The sequence below is a fragment of the Pituophis catenifer genome, unplaced genomic scaffold, assembly GCF_029215685.1.
Source record: "Pituophis catenifer annectens isolate HBS135680 unplaced genomic scaffold, rPitCat1.0.hap2 SCAF_2, whole genome shotgun sequence".
Lineage (NCBI taxonomy): Eukaryota > Metazoa > Chordata > Lepidosauria > Squamata > Colubridae > Pituophis > Pituophis catenifer.
In genome coordinates, this window is record NW_027256882.1 from 171,488,979 (window position 1) to 171,507,959 (window position 18,981).

At 38.7% G+C, this 18,981-nt stretch overlaps 1 protein-coding gene across 1 annotated transcript; it reads left to right on the forward strand.

Annotated features, from left to right (window-relative positions):
* The first annotated feature begins 380 nt into the window (after window positions 1-380).
* On the forward strand, window positions 381-18,745 carry LOC139310279 (olfactory receptor 5AR1-like). Its single transcript, XM_070934441.1, has 3 exons — window positions 381-568; window positions 11,941-12,465; window positions 18,298-18,745. Exons 1-3 carry the CDS (start codon window positions 381-383, stop codon window positions 18,743-18,745), a joined length of 1,161 nt encoding a protein of 386 aa, XP_070790542.1.
* The last annotated feature ends 236 nt before the right edge of the window (window positions 18,746-18,981 follow it).

Here is an 18,981-nt window from a genome sequence, read left to right on the forward strand (position 1 = left end):
TAATGACTGGCTGGGTGGGCGTGGCTAGGTGGTCATGTGACTGGGTAGGCATGACCAACTTGATGTCACTCGTGTCGAGGGGCGCCTCACTGGCCTCTACTCGCCCCTTCCCTTCCAGCCACTCCTCCCCTCCCCGCCCAAGCTCCTTAGGGCCCCAACAGGAAGCAGTTGTTGGAGCTAAGCAGCCACCATGAGAAAGAGTTGACAAAACAGCTCAGTTCAAATTGGATCTGGCCGACAAGAAGGCTCAGCAGAAGCACCTCACTGAGGACTACGAGCATAGGCTTTCCAAGCAGAGGGAAGACCTGTGGGAATGCAAGGCCAGGTACCGGCGCCTGGAGGCTCAGTGGGCTGAGATGGTTAGCCAGTTCTAGGCCATGATGCAGTCCCACTGGAACAAGGCCCTCTGGCTTTTCACCACCAGCGGCACTTCCCTCCAGCCTTCGCTGAAAGCCCTGCACCAGGAGGCTGAAGCAGACCCCACGTTGGAATTTCTGTCCTTCTCCAACCCGCACAAAAAGACCCTGAAGGGGGCAACTCTCTGCAGCAACCCAAACGTTCATTGCATGTATTTGTCCTAGGGGCCGTAGTTTGAGGACTCCTGATTTAGTGCAATATAAAAAATTCAAATATTTTTTCTGAGGACCACCAAAATTTTCTCAAGGACCACCAGTGGTCCATGGATCATCGGTTGATGACTGCTGATCTAGGATGTAGGACATGTGTAGTGTGAGGGGTCCTTGGTGCTCTCTGAGCTTGCTTGTTTTCTTGCAGACGTTTCATCACCCAACTAGGTAACATTATCAGTGCTTGTACAAAAGTGCAGCTTGCTGTCAGTTTATATTCTGTCAGTGTTGGTGGGGTTGGTTTTAGAGATTCTTTGGTTGAGCTGTTTGCTGTTGGCTTCTTTAGCAGTTTCTTGATTGGGGTATTGGTTACTTGATTATTGATCTGAAGTTAATCTTGGAGTTAATCTATGCTGATCTGGGTGGTGATTACTAGTGGAGAGGTGCTTGGGTCTTTTTGTTCCTTTTTGGGCTGGGTGATACTCTCTTTTGCATAGTCTATAGATGTTGTTAATGTCTATGTGTCTATTAATGACTGATTTGTCAGAATGCCAGGCTTCTAGAAATTCCCTGGCATTTTTGGATTTAGCTTGATCTAGGATGGTCATTTCCTCAATTGAAACTATGGTTAAATCTTTCTATATGTTGTGAAATAAAAAAAAAAAATCATCATGTCTTCTGGCTGCCAGTTGGTGTTTGTGGATGCTTTCTTCCAGTTTTCTGCCTGCTTGTCCTACATAAAGCCAACTAAAGCCCTTCAAAACATCGAAAGTAGAACAAAAGACCCAACAACCCCAGAAGAAAAAACAGGAGTCATCTACAACGTACAATGTAAGGACTGCAACCACCACTATGTAGGAAGAGTTGGGTCCCAGGGAGGGAGGAGGTGCATTCCAGAAGAGAAAGAGGCAACTCAGCCAAGATCTTAGATGTGAGAGAAAGAGGGTGAAGACAGCCTTTCCCTAATAGTTCATAGGATATTTTGTAGATGCAGATAGTAGAGTGCTCAGTCTTGCAAGATTTTGTCTATACGTAAAGAACTTTTAAAGAACTGCTATATATTGTTCTTGTTTTGGTGACTGACATCAATCTTGCCAGACTGAAACTGAATTTGCCCTCTTTTCCCTATATGTGAATTGTTGTCATTTGCTGCTGTTCTTAAATAATAAATTAATCAGACCTGGTACTTTTCCTAGAATTTTCTCTTGGTCCTTCCTCCCACCCCCCCAGTTCCTATGAATCACAAACAAACACTCATAGACACATCACAATTAATGGAGTTTTCAGGACAGGTTACCCTCCCCCAGTTCCTGTGAGATCATAAATAAAAGCTCACAGATGCATCACAATTAATGGAATTCTCAGGCCAGGTTATACATCACAGATTTGTACATCTGGCACAGCTCTTGCAAATGACCAGAGAAGTCAAGGTCCAGAACCAAACTGTCTTAAGTGCATTTGTTGCTGATATGTTGCCCATTGGTAGCTCATTGTAGTTAGGGTAAGTCTCCTGAGTAGGGCATTGCTTTAAGAGCCAGAATATGTTGAAACTGTGCTCCTTCTTAAATATTCTTTCACCATTGCCATAGTCACATTATTATACTAAACTCTCTTTCATACTCTTTCTTATATATCCCATATATATATATATATATATATATATATATATATATATATATGCACTACTATTAATCTTCTCATGGTTCCCACCACCCATCTCCTTCCACTTATGACTGTATGACTGTAACTTTGTTGCTTGTATCCTTATGATTTATATTGATATTGTTTCCTGATTGCTTATTTGTACCCTATGACTATCATTAAGTGTTGTACCTTATGATTCTTGATGAATGTATCTTTTCTCTTATGTACACCAAGAGCGTATGCACCAAAACAATTTCCTTGTGTGTCCAATCACACTTGGCCAATAAAAAATTCTATTCTATTCTATTCTATTCTATTCTATTCTATTCTATTCTATTCTATTCTATTCTACTCTACTCTACTCTACTCTACTCTACTCTACTCTACTCTACTCTACTCTACTCTACTCTACTCTATTCTACTCTACTCTACTCTATTCTATTCTATTCTATTCTTTGTGGGAATATTAACATGGGATAGAAGAACAGTAGGAGAGCACTCTTTATGTACCTGAAGAAATGTCATACAGAAGACCATTGCTATACACATATCATTCCAGAGTACCAGACATGGAATACTTGTCTTTATAATAGAAAAGGAAATTCCACTTGAAAAACTTCCTAAAAGAGGAACGGAGAATGATTAAACATAAACTAAATTTAATAACCCAAGAAGAAGTGGCATTAAAAACAAAGATCACAAAACAAAATTATTTTGAGCATGCAAACAAGGTGAGCAGATGGTTAGCTTATAAACTAAAAAAGGAAAGAGACAAAAGAATGAAACAGCATTTAAAGGATGAAGAAGGGAAAATCCAATATAAAAGGGAAGATAAGAAATGAATTATACATACTTTCTTTTCTAAATTATACACACAGGAAGAAACAATAGAAGCAGAAATTAAAAATTACCTAGAGGAAACAAATGTATGTAAACTTACGGAGGAACAGAAAGAAATACTAAATCGATCAATTTCTGAAACAGAATTTGGAATTGCAATAAAAAGGCAAAAAAACAATAAACCGCCAGGACCAGATGGAATACCAGTTGAGTTATATGGGAGTATACAAGAACAGATAGGAGGATTAATGCTGGAAATATTCAACGAAGCATTAGAGCAAACAAACATACCCAAAACATGGACAGAAGCATTAATCACACTCATATATAAGGAAGGTTCAGACCAGCAATCAATACAAAACTACAGGCCTATCTCTTTGTTAAATTCTGATTATAAAATATACATGTCAATTATAGCTGAGAGGTTAAAAACAATTTTAGATAAACATATACATTCGGATCAAAATGGTTTTTTGCCAGGTCGACAAATTAAAAACAACACAGATATATTAGAGTTTTATGATGTGCACGCAGAGAAACAAGTTTCACTGGTTTTCCTTGATGCCCAAAAAGCCTTTGATAATTTGAATTGGAGATTTATGATACAACAATTGAAAAAAATGGAATTTGGGTCAAAATATGAAAAAATGATTGAGAAAATATATTCAAAACAAATTGCAAGGGTAATTGTAAATCAAGATATGACTGATAGATTCGAGATAGCAAAAAGTGTGAGACAAGGATGCCCACTTTCCCCACTTCTCTTTATATTGTCACTGGAACCACTCTTAAAAAAAATTAGAGAAGACCGAGAGATAAAAGGATTGAAGATAAAAAATGAAGAATATAAATTGCAAGCCTTTGAAGACGACATGGTTTTCATAATAGAGGAACCTTTAAAATCAGGCCCTAAATTGATCAAAAAAATAGAAGAATTTGGCGCATTGGCTGGATTAAAAATTAACAAAAATAAATCTAAATTGCTAACTAAAAACCTTACCAAAAAACAAGAGATAGAATTAGAAAATAGTATGATATTCAAATAACTAAAAAAATAAAATACTTAGGGATTTGGCTAACTGCAAGAGGTTTCTCAATCAAAAAGGACAATTATGATAAATTAATACTGCAAATTGGAAAAGATCTGGAAAATTGTAAAAATCTACAAATTTCATTGATGGGAAGAGTTGCTGCAATAAAAATGAACGTCCTGCCCAAAATTCTATTCCTCTTCCAGGTTATACTGATAAGATTAGAAAAAAGCTTTTTTGATTTATTAAACAGTTTGATCTCAAAATTTATATGGCAAGGGAGAAAACCTAGAATTAGATTAAAAATTTTACAAGATACCAGGGACAGAGGAGGAGTAGCCCTTCCGGAATGGGAGATTTATTATCAAGCAGCATGCCTAACATGGTTAAAGGAATGGATGGAATTGGGAAATAAAAGAATATTAACAATTGAAGGACATGATCTACAGGTAGGATGGCATGCGTTCCTATGGGGTGAAAAACATAAAACTCACGGATATTTTAGAAGATATATAATTAGGAATGCATTATTATCAATTTGGATTAAAATCAAAAAGCAATACTATATGAAAATACCAATTTGGATTTCGCCAAATGAAACATTAATACATCCAAATTTAATAGACTGGACCAAGATAATTAGATACAGGGATATTTTAAACGATTTGAGAAAATTAAAAACAAAGCAAGAATTGGAACAGGATTTGAATAGGGAAGTTGAATGGTGGACGTATTTACAAATAAGATCAAAATATACAGAAGATATAAAGATAAATGAGGTACAATTGGAGCAAAATGAATTGGATAAAATTGTATATGGGATGGAACAGAAACTAATTAGTAAAATATATAAATTCTTATTATGGTATAAAATGGAAGAGGAAATAGTGAAAGATACTATGATTAAATGGGCAAGGAACTTCAATCACACAGTAGAATTAGAGAAGTGGGAAAAGATGTGGCAAATAAACATGAAATTGACATTATCAACGGCATACAAGGAAAACCAGTTGAAAATGTTCCATAGATGGCATTTACCTCCAGCCAGAATAGTGAAGATGTTCCCCAGCAACTCACCGAAATGCTGGAAGTGTAAAAGTAATTATGGAACATATTACCATCTCTGGTGGACTTGCCCAGTGGCAAACAAATTTTGGGCCAAAGTCAAAAAGTGGCTAGAGAAAATAACACAGAAATCAATAAAGGGAGAACCAGAGACATCCCTTGCTAGGGATTTTCATAGAAAATTATACAAAGAAAACACAATATTTAATACTACACATACTAACAGCAGCCCACATAGTCTATGCGCAAAATTGGAAAAAGGAAAATCCACCAACAGAAGAAGAGTAAATTAAAAAAAAATTTTAGAATGCACAGAGATGGACAAACTGACAAAAGAACTCAAGGAGAAAGAGGATACAGAATACTATAAAATTTGGCATAGATGGTATGAGTGGTTGGAGAATAGGAAAAATGGGAAAGAGGAATAAAGGAGAGAGAAAGAAATGTTAAAATTAAGGGGGGAAATTGGTAAATTACAATATAAATGACTGAAATGTAAAGATCAAGTAAAATATAGATGAAATAAAGAAGATAGATAGCAATATGAAATAAGATAAAGTTAAAATATGTATAAATAGTAAATATTAAGAAAGGATCACTATGAAAGAGCTGTGAAAAGAGTTTATGTATATAAATGTTGTATGTTTGTGTTTTGTTTTAATGTGTTTACAATAAAAATTAAAAAAAGAAAAGAAAAAGAAAAACTTCCTAACATTAAGAACAAATCAACAGCGGAAGCAATTAGCCATGACCAATTAGAGAGATGGTAAACCATCTTCATTGGGTGTGTTCAAGAAGAAATTAAACAGCCATCCGAGACATTTTAATTTGGATTCCTGCACTGAGCAGTGCATTGCATCCTTCCAAATTCATGATTTTATGAATATTGCCTGAAAACCAATTGTTGGTGAAGCAAAGATTGCCTTATTCCAGGTCTTCATATATGGATGGTCTAATTTTTACACTATGTAAATAACCCAACAAGCAAATAATTGAAATATTATCTAGCTTAATGCATTATTAAGTTAATTTGCTTGTTTTATTGTTTTTCATTGTTTTACAATGTTTTTAGTATTTTAATTGTAATATATTTTTTGAATTGCAAGTTGCCCAGAATCATTGACTGAGATGGGTGGTTATAGAAATGAATGAATGAATGAATGAATGAATGAATGAATGAATGAATGAACAAACAAATGAATTGTTGACAGCTAGTAATTGCTGTGTCAAAAATTTAAAACACAGCTAGTAATTGCTACTGTCAAAAACTTAAAGGACTGAAAGTAACATCTATTTCTTTCACTTCTAAAATAAAAGGCATCCTCTCTCACAGAGCCAAGGATTAAACCTGTATTCGTCAGCCATTGTCCAGCTACATCTTTTACCACATTTAACTGAAATGATTTATGACTAGAAATGAGAGGAGAAAGTTATATCCTGAGCATCTTTACTCCTCCCAATCTCCAATGCTATGATTAAGGAGAAGGTCTTTCAGAGTTATTTAATCTGGACATTTTTTTTTACTGCTGAGGGATTTCAGGACCCAACATTTAAAAAGTCTTATTCTGAGGTAAAATATTTGAAGAATAGTTCATGGAAATAAAACAAACCATCCTCAATGGAAACTCAAGAATGTGTACACTATTCTTTAAAAACCAAACACATTAATATATGTGAAAACTTCCAATATGCCAGTGCTGGCTGGCGAAACATTCTATCTTTTGCAAATTAGCATCATTATCTTCTCAAATGCTGACATCCACCTGCCCCTTTTGTTTCTTGCCATCAGTGATCTGATGATTCTTCTTTTGCAGCTTGCTGATAAATGTTCAATGAGAAATCATGGACAGGTGAGTCAGTAAAACAACTTTATCTTACAGAGCTTAGCTGGAATGTTTTGTTTTGTGTTACACATTATTAAAATTTAAAAAAGATTTTTAAAATGTTAAATTTTTCCAGTTTGCTCTTGATATTTATAAGAAGAAATTGATTTTAATGCAATCAAATAAAGACAGTTAAGAATGCAATCCTATAGTCTCTGGGAGGACATAGGATCCACTTAGATTTTCTGTAAAAAGGTTTCTCCTTTACCATGATCAAAAAGCTCCATTCCTCTCACAGCCTTGTTATTGATTGGATTTATTAAAAATGAAAACAAGGTATGCTAGAAACACACAAAAAATTGAACAGGTTTCAACCTGCTAGAACTAAAGCCTCATTAAATTTTGAATGTGATCCCCCAAATAGGGGAGGAATCATATCAACTCTGAAGCTGAGAAGTTAATTTTTCTTCTTGTTGGAATCAGATCCAGAAATACATTTTTGTTAAATTTAAATTTATTGAATTAAACCCATCCTCCCCCTTATAAGTTGGTGCAAGTCTTGTAGGATTTCTGATCTGAAATGATCCACCACAGATACTCCCCTTACTCAGTGGGTTTGTGCGGGTTGCTACTGCCACTCATTTAAAACAAATTCTAAAAACTGTGATTAATAGAGTTTCAAGGAATCAGTAGAGTACCCATATTATCCCTGGTTCTTTCATTTTTACTTTTCACTGGAATGAAATCAGAAGGCAGACAAGAGTGATAACTGGATTTGGGGAAATAGTCCACAAAATCCCTCAACAGAAGGAATGGAAAGAAGGAATCTGGACCCAAAGTTGGAGAGGCGCTGAAATCAAAGTGAAACAGGGATGAGAGCAGGGAGTAGGAGCCTTAATTCTGGAGCTGTTTTCCTTTCTGCTATTTTAAAACACTGATAATGTCTACTAAAAGTTAGCAAATGCTGTGTGTAATTCATTTCCTAAAATAATCAAACCTCTTTCCAACCTGACCCAAACATAGCAAGGCTTCCTGCCATGCTTGCTACCTCTTCATTTGATCTTATGGGGCAGGCAAAAACCGAGGGCTCAGCATGAGTGAAAGCTTCTGAGTTTGTGCATTGTTGGATTACCCTTGTCATCTATTTACCCCTTGGCGGCCTTTCATATAAAAAAGTGTGTAGATTACAAAATACCATCTTAAAATGGAATCTATTAGTTTCCTAGCCCTTCTCAGTGTACTATTTGTGTTGTAAGCTGCACAGAGTAGTTGGGTATGAGATGGATGGCAAAAATATTTTATAAATAAATAAACTATACCTGATCATTAAGTACACATACAAATAAAATAATTCAGATGTGATAAACAGCTTTTAGGGTTATTTTTTTCATCTAAATGTGTAATTAGTCATATTTATTATACAGTAACTCCCCCTTTTTATGACCCCATAATCTCTTAATTTGTGGTAGAGTTGGAGTGATTGGATGGAACTGACCATTTACTTATTTATTATTTAGTGTATTTATTATACAATAACATCATTTAGAAAATATTAAACTTAAGATGCAAGCTTGACTTAGTATACTTTTTCCTCCTGGGTACTGGAGACAGAGTCTGTAAAAGCAGCCACAGATCTGGAGTCTAACTTGGAGCAGGATGGAACTGATGCTGGGGTTTCCAAAGCCTCTCTAAAGCTACAATGGCAAAATTTAGCAAACTATTTACAATGGAAAATGAAAATGAGGCAAGAACTGCTTAGAATAGAATGAGAAGTATTATGTTATAAAGCAGTGGCCCCCAATCTTTTGGGCACCAGGAACCAGTTCCGTGGAGAGAAGTTTTTCTGCAGACCGGAGGGGCCATGGTTTCATATGCTGCCTGCATTCAATGGATGGGCCTTCGCTTGTTTGTGCGGCCCGGTTTCTGGCATGCTGCAGACCAGTGCTGGACCACGGACCGGTGGTTGAGGACCCCTGTTATAAAATAATGCCAAAGTTTGTAGACTTACATTTTATACTTTACACTTATATTTATTTATTTATTTATTTATTTATTAAATTTCTATACCGCCCTTCTCCAATAGGACTCAGGGCGGTGCACAGCCAAGATAAAAACAAAGCATACAAAATTTAAGAACAATATTAAAATAATTAAATGTTTTGGCCGAAATTAAGATAACCCAATTTAAAATCAATTTAAAATTTAACTCAGGCCAGCCCAGCTTGTTGAAATAAATAGGTTTTCAGGGCCCGACGAAAAATCCGGAGGTCTGTTATTATACGTAACTCTGGGGGAAGGTTGTTCCAGAGGGTGGGCGCCGCCACAGAGAAGGCTCTCCCCCTGGGGGTCGCCAGCCGACATTGTCTGGCGGACGGCACCCTGAGGAGGCCCACTCTGTGCGAGCGTACTGGCCGGTGGGAGGCTATTGGTGGCAGAAGGTGGTCTCGTAAATACCCCGGCCCTAAGCCATGGAGCGCTTTAAAGGTGGTCACCAACACCTTGAAGCGCACCCGGAAGACCACTGGGAGCCAGTGCAGCTCGCGCAGGAGAGGTGTCACATGGGAGCGCCTCGTCGCCCCCATAATCCCCCGCGCGGCTGCGTTCTGGACCAGCTGGAGCCTCCGGGTGCACCCCAGGGGGAGCCCCATGTAGAGAGCGTTGCAGTAGTCCAGGCGGGAAATGACTAGTGCCTGAGTGACTGTGCGTAGAGAGTCCCGATCTAGAAAGGGGCGCAGCTGGCGTATCAGGCGAACCTGATAAAAAGCCCCCCTGGCCACGGCCGTCAAATGATCTTCTAAAGACAGCCGTGCGTCCAGGAGGACGCCCAAGTTGCGAGCCCTCTCCGTGGGGGCGAGTGATTCGCCCCCAATAGCCAGCGATGGCGTCAGCTGGCTATATCGGGACGCTGGAAGCCACAGCCACTCGGTCTTGGAGGGGTTGAGTCGGAGCCTGTTTCTCCCCATCCAGGCCCGCACGGCCTCCAGGCACTGGGACATCACTTCAAGGGCATCGTTGGGGTGGCCTGGGGTGGAGATGTACAGCTGGGTGTCATCAGCGTACTGATGGAACTCCACCCCAAAGCCACGGATGATCTCACCCAGCGGCTTTACATAAATGTTGAACAGAAGGGGCGAGAGGACCGACCCTTGTGGCACCCCACAAGCAAGGTGCCTCGGGGTCGACCGCTGCCCCCCCCGTCAACACAGATTGCGACCGGTCAGAGAGGTAGGAGGAGAACCACCGCAGAACGGTGCCCCCCACCCCCAACCCCGCCAACCGGTGCAACATGATACCATGGTCGATGGTATCAAAAGCCGCTGAGAGGTCTAACAGGACCAGGATAGAGGAGCAACCCCTATCCCGAGCCCTCCAGAGATCATCCACCAACGCGACCAATGCCGTTTCCGTGCTGTGCCCAGGCCGGAAGCCGGACTGGAGCGGGTCTAGATAGACAGCTTCATCCAGGTACCGGGGAAGCTGTTGCGCCACCACACTCTCAACAACCTTCGCAACAAAGCGAAGGTTGGAGACTGGACGATAGTTAGCCAAAACAGCCGGATCCAGAGAGGGCTTCTTGAGGAGGGGCCTCACAACCGCTTCTTTCAAAGCGGCCGGCAGGACCCCCTCACTCAAATGGATGAGTTGCTGGCAAAGAACAGATCAGAAAGACTATATGATTTTAAGTGGATGCATAGTTTAAATAGAATAATTGATAGGCAACAACTGGAGTATCAATGGAAGAAAACTGTCAAATTTGCAGCCAACATTTATGAGCCATTCATAGTACACCAGATTTAGAAACCAAAATCATGCAGGGTAATATTATTTTTATTATAAGGTTGTAATAACAGAATCTTACAAGTCTGAAATGTGCTTCCCCCCTCTCTCCCTTTGTCTTCATGAGAAGTAGGGAGGATCTAGTCTGAGATGCTTTGTTAGGTTATAATTCTGCTCTGGACTCAAGTTACTTTTATCTGCCTGTTGTTGGCAACAATTTTCTTCCTGTCCCTCAAGGCCATTCCTTCTGTCCATTACAATACTGCACATAAAGAAAATTGGTATAAGATGTTCTACCTATTACTCCAGTGTTGATTATGAAAATAGGCAATTCATTACACAATTTGGAAATGTAACAGTCATATTGGATCACTTTTTCATATCGGTTAGTAATGTTGTAAAACCCAGTGATTTTGAAAAAACGATTGGTCAGAGAATGAAACAAATTTTAAAAGTGGGTTTCTTCTCTCAGCCTGCTAATTTTTTAGTTAAATATTATTAATACTAATATTCCTACAGAGAATACTAAACTAAATTTGTACGTAGTAATAACTGCTGGGCATCTTATTGGAAATTATGAACAATCCTTTCTGCAGAAGAATAGTTCATAAATTATAGAAGCCGTGTTGTAGACAGATAAGGGATTGCACTGATGTTGTCTTGTGTGCTTACTTCAAGTTTTCTGACTTGTGTGTATGCATCTCTGTGTACATCAGAGATGGGTTTCAGCAGGTTCTGATCAGTTCTGGAGAACCGGTAGCGGAAATTTTGAGTAGTTGGGAGAACCAGTAAATACCACCTCTGACTGGCCCCGACCCCATCTATTCTCTGCCTCTCGAGTCCCAGCTGATTGGGAGGAAATGGGGATTTTGCAGTAACCTTCCCCTGGATTGGGGAGGGAATGGAGATTTTACAGTATCCTTCCCCTGCCATGCCCACCAAGCCATGCCACGCTCACCAAGCCACACCCACAGAACCGGTAGTAAAAAAAAATTGAAACCCATCACTGGTGTATGTGTGTGTGTGTGTGTGTGTGTGTGTGTGTGTGTGTGTGTCTATGGGCAATTTAATACTTACATAATCTAATCTACCAATGCTTCTACTTTCCTTCCACCTTCTTTTATGGAAGTGTCTTTGTTCGTATTTTAAATTTTGCAGTTACTTTTAAACTTATGCCTATGGTTTCATCTGAAGATCTCATAGGCGCAGCCACAGTTCCTCAGAGGGTGAAAACAGAAGCGCTGTGACCGCTTTCATCCTCCTGGGCTTTACAGAGAGACCTGAATTGAATCCTCTGTACTCCAGCATTTTCCTTCTCCTGTATGTGCTCACAGTACTAGGCAATGGGTGGATGGTCACCTTGATCAGAAGTGAACAGCGTCTGCACACTCCAATGTACTTCTTCCTCAGCAACCTCTCTCTCTTGGATCTTTGCTATTCCACAGTCATTGCACCCAAGGCACTGGAGGCTCAGCTACAACAGGGCAAGGCTTATATTTCCCTTCCATCTTGTGCCGCTCAGATGTTTTGTTTTACTACTCTGGTGACAACAGAATGTTTTCTCCTGGCAGCCATGGCCTATGATCGTTTCCTGGCCATTTGCCACCCTTTGACCTATACTTTACTCATGACCCACAAGAATTGCATTTGCCTTGTGCTGGGGGCTTACAGTTGTGGTTTAGTGGGTTCCATCGTCCAGACTAGTGGAGCTTTCCGGTTATCCTATGTTGCTAGTTTGGTTATCCTGGTTAGGCCCATATATAAGAGACTGTAGGCTTTCTTGTAATAGTAATATTTATTTCTTTTCTTTCTCAGGAACACAATTAGACAAGCACTAATCTGGGAGGAACAAGAACTTATATACAGAGAAGGCGGGGCTAATGGTAAGTACTAACCAATGGTAAGTGACACAATGACATCACATAATGACATATAAACAAGCACACATATTTACAGATATCAGGTTAGGTATTTTCATCTGTAACAAATCCCCCTCTAAAATACCTAACTAATGGTGGGTTATTAAGATTATATATGCACATCAAGTTTGGAAGTCAAATACATATGTTGTTTGGTTGGCAATGGCTTAGTGAGGATATCAGCAATTTGTTCACTAGTATCGCAATGGACAGCTTTAATAAATCCTATACTTGACAGTTGTCTTACATGTTTATATTTTATATCGATATGTCGAGATCGTTGACCTATTGCTTCGGAAGCTGATATATCAATTGCTGCCTTATTGTCCTCATTGATAATAATTGGATAAACAGGTTCATCCCACACATTGGTTAACAAGTCATCGAACCAAGTTAGATTGTTGACCGCTTTGGATAAACAAACATATTCGGCTTCCGCTGTGGAAGTGGCAATTAAATTCTGTTTGCCTGTGTACCAGTGCACCGCACAGCCATTTATAAGAAAAACATATCCAGAAGTACTTTTTCTGGTTTTTGAATCAGTAGCCCAATCAGCATCAGCGTAGCAGGTCAAAGTTGGTTTTTCAGAAATGAATGGTTCTAAGAATAAGCACATATCAATGCTAGACTTTAGATATTTTAGAATCCTCTTAATTCCTTCCCAGTGGTATGAGTTAGGATTGCTTACATGTCTTGACAACAAATTTACAGCAAGGGTGATATCAGGCCTGGTCCAATTAGATATGTATAATAAGGACCCAATAATTGATCGATATAACGTGTTATCCTTGAATGGTTCGTACTCATTATACACATTCCTATAAAAATCAGTTGACATAGGAGTATCACAAATTTTTGAATTAATTAAGTTACATTTTTGTATGAGTTCCATAATCTTGTCTTTCTGAGATAATTTGAACCCCTTATCTGTTTTGTCAATTTGGACTCCTAGATACTTATTTACCTTTCCTAATATTTTTAAGTTGAAATTTTTGCCTAGTTGTTCAGCGAAATTATCACATTTAATTTTGTCGTGTCCAAAATACAATATATCATCAACATAAATCAAAACATATTCAATAGAATCATTATTTTTTTTTGTGAAAAAACAAAAATCAGATGAAGTAGCTACAAAACCCATATTTTTAAGTATCTTTGATAAGCACTCATACCACCGCTTACCGGACTGTTTTAGTCCATAAAGGCTCTTGTTTAATAGCCAAATTTCTCCCTTTTTTGTATCCTTTCCTGGGGGTGCTTTCACATAAATTTCTTTATCTAGATCAGCGTGCAGATAGGCTGTCTGCACGTCAAATTGATATACTTCCAGATTTAAGATAGAAGCTAACACTAGTGCTGTTTTCACGCTTTCTGATCTAACGGTTGGGGAGTAAGTGTCTTCATAGTCATCCGGAAATCTTTGGGCAAAGCCTTGAGCCACCAACCTGGCTTTGTATAGGAATTTACCATCCTCTAGCTCCTTGATTTTATAGATCCACCTAGTGCCAATAGGGGATTTCTCAGTGGGCAGGTCTGTTGGTGTATATACATTTAGTTCTCTCAAACTGTCCATCTCTTTTTTCATTGCTTCCTCCCACTTACTTTTTTCTTCTAGGGGTAGCTTAAGTATGTCATCATATGTGTTAGGAGTCAGGTGTTTAGCTTGGATAGACAGTACGTAATCATCTAATCTTTTAGGAATTATGCCCCTATTGGATCTAATGGGCCTATTCTGGGGATGTTCATCGCTATGCATATACTTAGCTTCTTTTTCGGTTAATTGATCTACTTTCAAAGTGGGGTGTCCTTTTTTCCATTCATCATTAACTATTACTGGGCATTTGATTCTGTTAGTAGATGTGGATTTGGGGTTCGTATCTGATGTGTGATGTTTTGCGTGCGTGTGTGTAATATTTTTTGATTCTGGGTAAATTTCATTGAGATGTAATTTTGACCAGTTCATGTGTTCATGAAACACGGCAGATCTGGATACAATGAAGTGATTATTTTTATCAATGAAGCGATATCCCTTGGTTCCTGATTCGTACCCCATAAATATCAGTCTTTTGGATACTTTCTCTCCTTTGCGCCTTAACTGTGAGGGCACATATACATCAGCAGATACACCAAATACGTGTAAATGCCCAATTTTTGGTTTCCTTCCATACATGAGTTCGTATGGGGTCTTATTGATTGTACTGGACCATAAGCGATTTATAGTGTAATTGGAATAATTAAGGGCTTCAGCCCAGAATGACTGGTTTAAACCAGCATCATCTAACACACATTTAACCATGGTTTGTAGCAAACCATTCTTCCTTTCAGAGACTCCATTTTGGAATGGGGAAAATGGACAAGATTTAAAGTGCAATATTCCTTGTGATTTTAGCCAAATTGAAAATTCGTTGGATAGGAATTCCGACCCCCTGTCAGTCATTATTTGTTTGATTTTGGTATTGTGTTGTGTTTCTACCATTTTAAAGAACTCCTTAAATTTTTTGAAAACCTCACTTTTGTGGTTAAGGGTGTATACAAAACCAAATCTACTATAGTCATCGACTATGGTCAGGAAGTATCTTTTTTTGTATTTAATTGAAGGTTTTAATGGGCCTACTACATCCATATGAATTAGTTGAAAGGTTGATTGTGTGGTGCGAGTGGCTTTTTTGGGTTTTGGCTTGTTTTTAATTTTGGAAGAATTGCACACAGAGCATTCTAAGTAATTTTTACAGTTCTTTATCTTTAAATCTTCGGAACACTCTAACATTTTTCGTATGACTGGAAAGCTCGCGTGTCCTAGCTTTCTGTGGAGTAAGTGACTACAATTATCGTGAATAGGTTTTCCATTGTTTAAATTTTCAGACATATTAGTATCAGTGTTTGATGCATTCTTATCATTATTTTCATCATGGCTATCTGAATTTGGTTTTTCGTTTCTTAATTGATAGTTTGCATAGACTAGTTCGTTATCTTGTGGCAGTAGGTATGTTAGTCCATCATTTGTAAATAGTTTACCTATGTTTCTGTTGTTCTTAGTCATGAATACCTTTCCACCTCTGAAAGTGGTTTCTATTGCATTGTCTATGCTTAACTTTAGGGTTGCCAATATGTTATTTGGAATTTCGGGCACAAATAGTACCCCCTCTATTTTTCCTATACCTTTTATATGCGTGTCTCCTATTCCTCTTACTAGGACTCTATTTTGGTTTGCTACTTTAATATAATATTTCTTTTCAGTGAAGTTACTTAATATTTCTCTATTATGAGTTGTATGGCATGTGGCTCCTGAATCTATGAGCCAGGTGTTGAGTGAATCAGATATCAAAGTGTTATTATTTCTTATTCCATATAGTGATCCTTTCTTATTTTCTCTAGGGTTATTTCTGTAAGTTTGTCTTTCTCTAGAGTGTGGTGATTCTCTTCTCTTATACCTGTAATCTGGGGAGGTTCTGTCTAAAAAGTGTATTCTTCTATCCTTGTGTTTATATGAGTCACTGTATCCTATATTCTTGGGGCAGTCTCTACTCTGATGTCTTTCAGATCCACATGTGAGACATTCATGTGGGTATCTGTCTCTGGCCCTGAAATCAGTCCTTCTTTGATTTCTACCTTCTCTTTGTTGTGTATATCGCTCTCTTCTAAGTCTATCTTCAGTAATAAGCTTATTGGTAAGGTTTTCTAAAGTAATTTGCTCTATACTTAGGTTATCTATTAGTGTAATGTAGTTATCCCAGCTGTGATCTAGTGAGTTAATTATAATGCTTTTCATGGTGTTGTCAGAAATGGTTTCTCCCCTTTGAATAAGGTCTGCTCTTACAGCGTTTAAATTCAAGATATGCTCACTCATGGATGTATCATGTTTTAGTTTGGCAGAATAGAATTCCCTAGAGATTTTTGTGGTAGTGGCTACATTTTTGCTATAGAACAGTCTGAATAATTTTTGATATACTTCAAATACAGTTAAATTATGCTCTATACTGGGGAGTATACTTGGGGAAATAGAAACAATTAACATATAGTATGCTTTGTGGTGGAGGCAGTCTATTTCATAGGTCCAAGGCTTATTTGGTGGGTTATCAATAAAAAATAAAACATTTTCTTTCATATATACAATCTGTAAACACTGATCCCATTCCATTAAGTTACTTCCATCTAATTTCAATTTTATAAAGTCTGGAGGTATTGTCCCTGAGTGTAGTGAGGTGTTATTCATGTTTAGTAGCTGTCCATGATTTAAGACCTCAGCATACTCACAATAAGGCCTGGGTATGGTAGATGTATGTCTGTATTTACTTATCTCTATGTTGCGCTGACTTGTATTTATGTTTCCTTCTTCTTTCTTTGCAGGCTCGTTCTGGGCATGCTCAGTCCTCATTTTTCTCCAGCAGTCGATGAGGGAGGTTCCTGTGTCTGCAGCTCCTGGGGTGAAGTCCCAGACGGCCTTCTGTTGCTCTGCTTTGTTTCCGGAGGGCCTCTGGTGACTGAAGAATGCCTGGGGTGCTGCTCTGCTCATCGGGGAGTCTTCTCTGAGGTCGTCAGTAAGTGGAGCTTGAGGCGGGCCGCCATTGCCAATGGAGCCGGGTTGTTCAGGGAGCTGCTCTTCAGTAGGTAAGTATGATTGCCAGCTTGTCTTTCTTCGGGTGGCTAGGCCTTTCTTTAGACAGTCTATTTCTTTTTGGCCTTTGGTAGATGGTAGTTTAGAATTTTCTATTTCATTTTCTGGTTGTTTGTTTGGTATTGTTAGTTTAGTCCCGAGTGCTGCAGTTAGCACCTGTATAGCATTGTCTATTTCTACTTCAGTAGGTTGAGCTTTGTTTTGTTTAAATAATTGTTTTTTATTTGTTTTTGGACTCGGGTAATCATCTTCTTGGTAGGTTTTGTTTTTTATTTCGTAGTTTGAGGTTTGGAATTCTTTTAGTAATTGGTCAGGCATTTTAGAGGTATTAGGTGGGTAAGATGGCTGCCATGAAAAAGGCGGGAAGCTGTCGCCATCTTTGGTGTCATTTTTGAAGTCAGGGGTTGAATTTCTTACCTTGCAGTTTTCTTGTTTGTTATTTTCGTTATCTGCTGCTGTTCCGTGGTCGTTTATTATGCTGCGGATTTTCACAAGCAGATTTGATTCAGCTGTAGTTGTTTCTATTAATTCTAGTATTTTTCTTTTTACCTCATCTTCTTTGTTTGGTGTTAGCAGTTCATTTTCTTGTAATTGCGTTTGTTTCTTAATATTTTCAAGTGGTGTATATTTGTCAGGAGTTAGTTGAGCTGCCATTCTTTTCGTTATGTATCTGGTGGCAGGTCTTCTTTTGTCGTTATGTGAGTCTTGCATCTTTATGTTCGGTTGGGCCTACCAAACCATCCTCTTGCTACCAATTTGTTGCTAGTTTGGTTATCCTGGTTAGGCCCATATATAAGAGACTGTAGGCTTTCTTGTAATAGTAATATTTATTTCTTTTCTTTCTCAGGAACACAATTAGACAAGCACTAATCTGGGAGGAACAAGAACTTATATACAGAGAAGGCGGGGCTAATGGTAAGTACTAACCAATGGTAAGTGACACAATGACATCACATAATGACATATAAACAAGCACACATATTTACAGATATCAGGTTAGGTATTTTCATCTGTAACATCCTATTGTGGGCCAAACCGTATCAACCACTTCTTTTGTGATATCCCTGCCGTCTTGAAGCTCTCTTGCTCTGATACTCAGCATTCTGAAGTAATCCTTTTTATTTCCACAACTGTCATTGCCATAGTAACCATCACCACCATCTCTGTTTCTTATCTCCGGGTCTTGTGGAATGTCCTCTGGAGCCACTCTACTCAAGGACGACAAAAGGCCCTCTCCACTTGCTCTTCTCACCTGACTGCTCTGAGCCTCTTCTATGGCACTGCTATCTTCATGTATGCCCAACCAAGAAACAAGGATGGATCACAAGATCAAGACAAGGTGGTTTCTCTGTTTTATACCCTGGTGATCCCTCTTCTGAATCCAGTCATCTACAGCCTGAGGAACAAAGATGTGAAAGAGGCCATGAAACATCTGTTCAGCAGGAAGATCCTGGCCATGAGGTAGCTTGGAAGATGGAAATGGTCAAACATCAGCCATAAGTTTGTCTTATGACAGTCTCAAGCATAGGCTGGTGGTGAGAGAAGTCTCATGAACCAGTTAGTGGATTGCCTCGCCCCTTTATCTTTGTTTATTCAGGGTCCCTATAGTCCATATGTAAGTGGCTAAGGATTAGATGTCTTATTTCTGAAAGTTTGCTGAGGTTTAGGTTTTACAGGGCTCTATAGGAATTTAAGGGACGC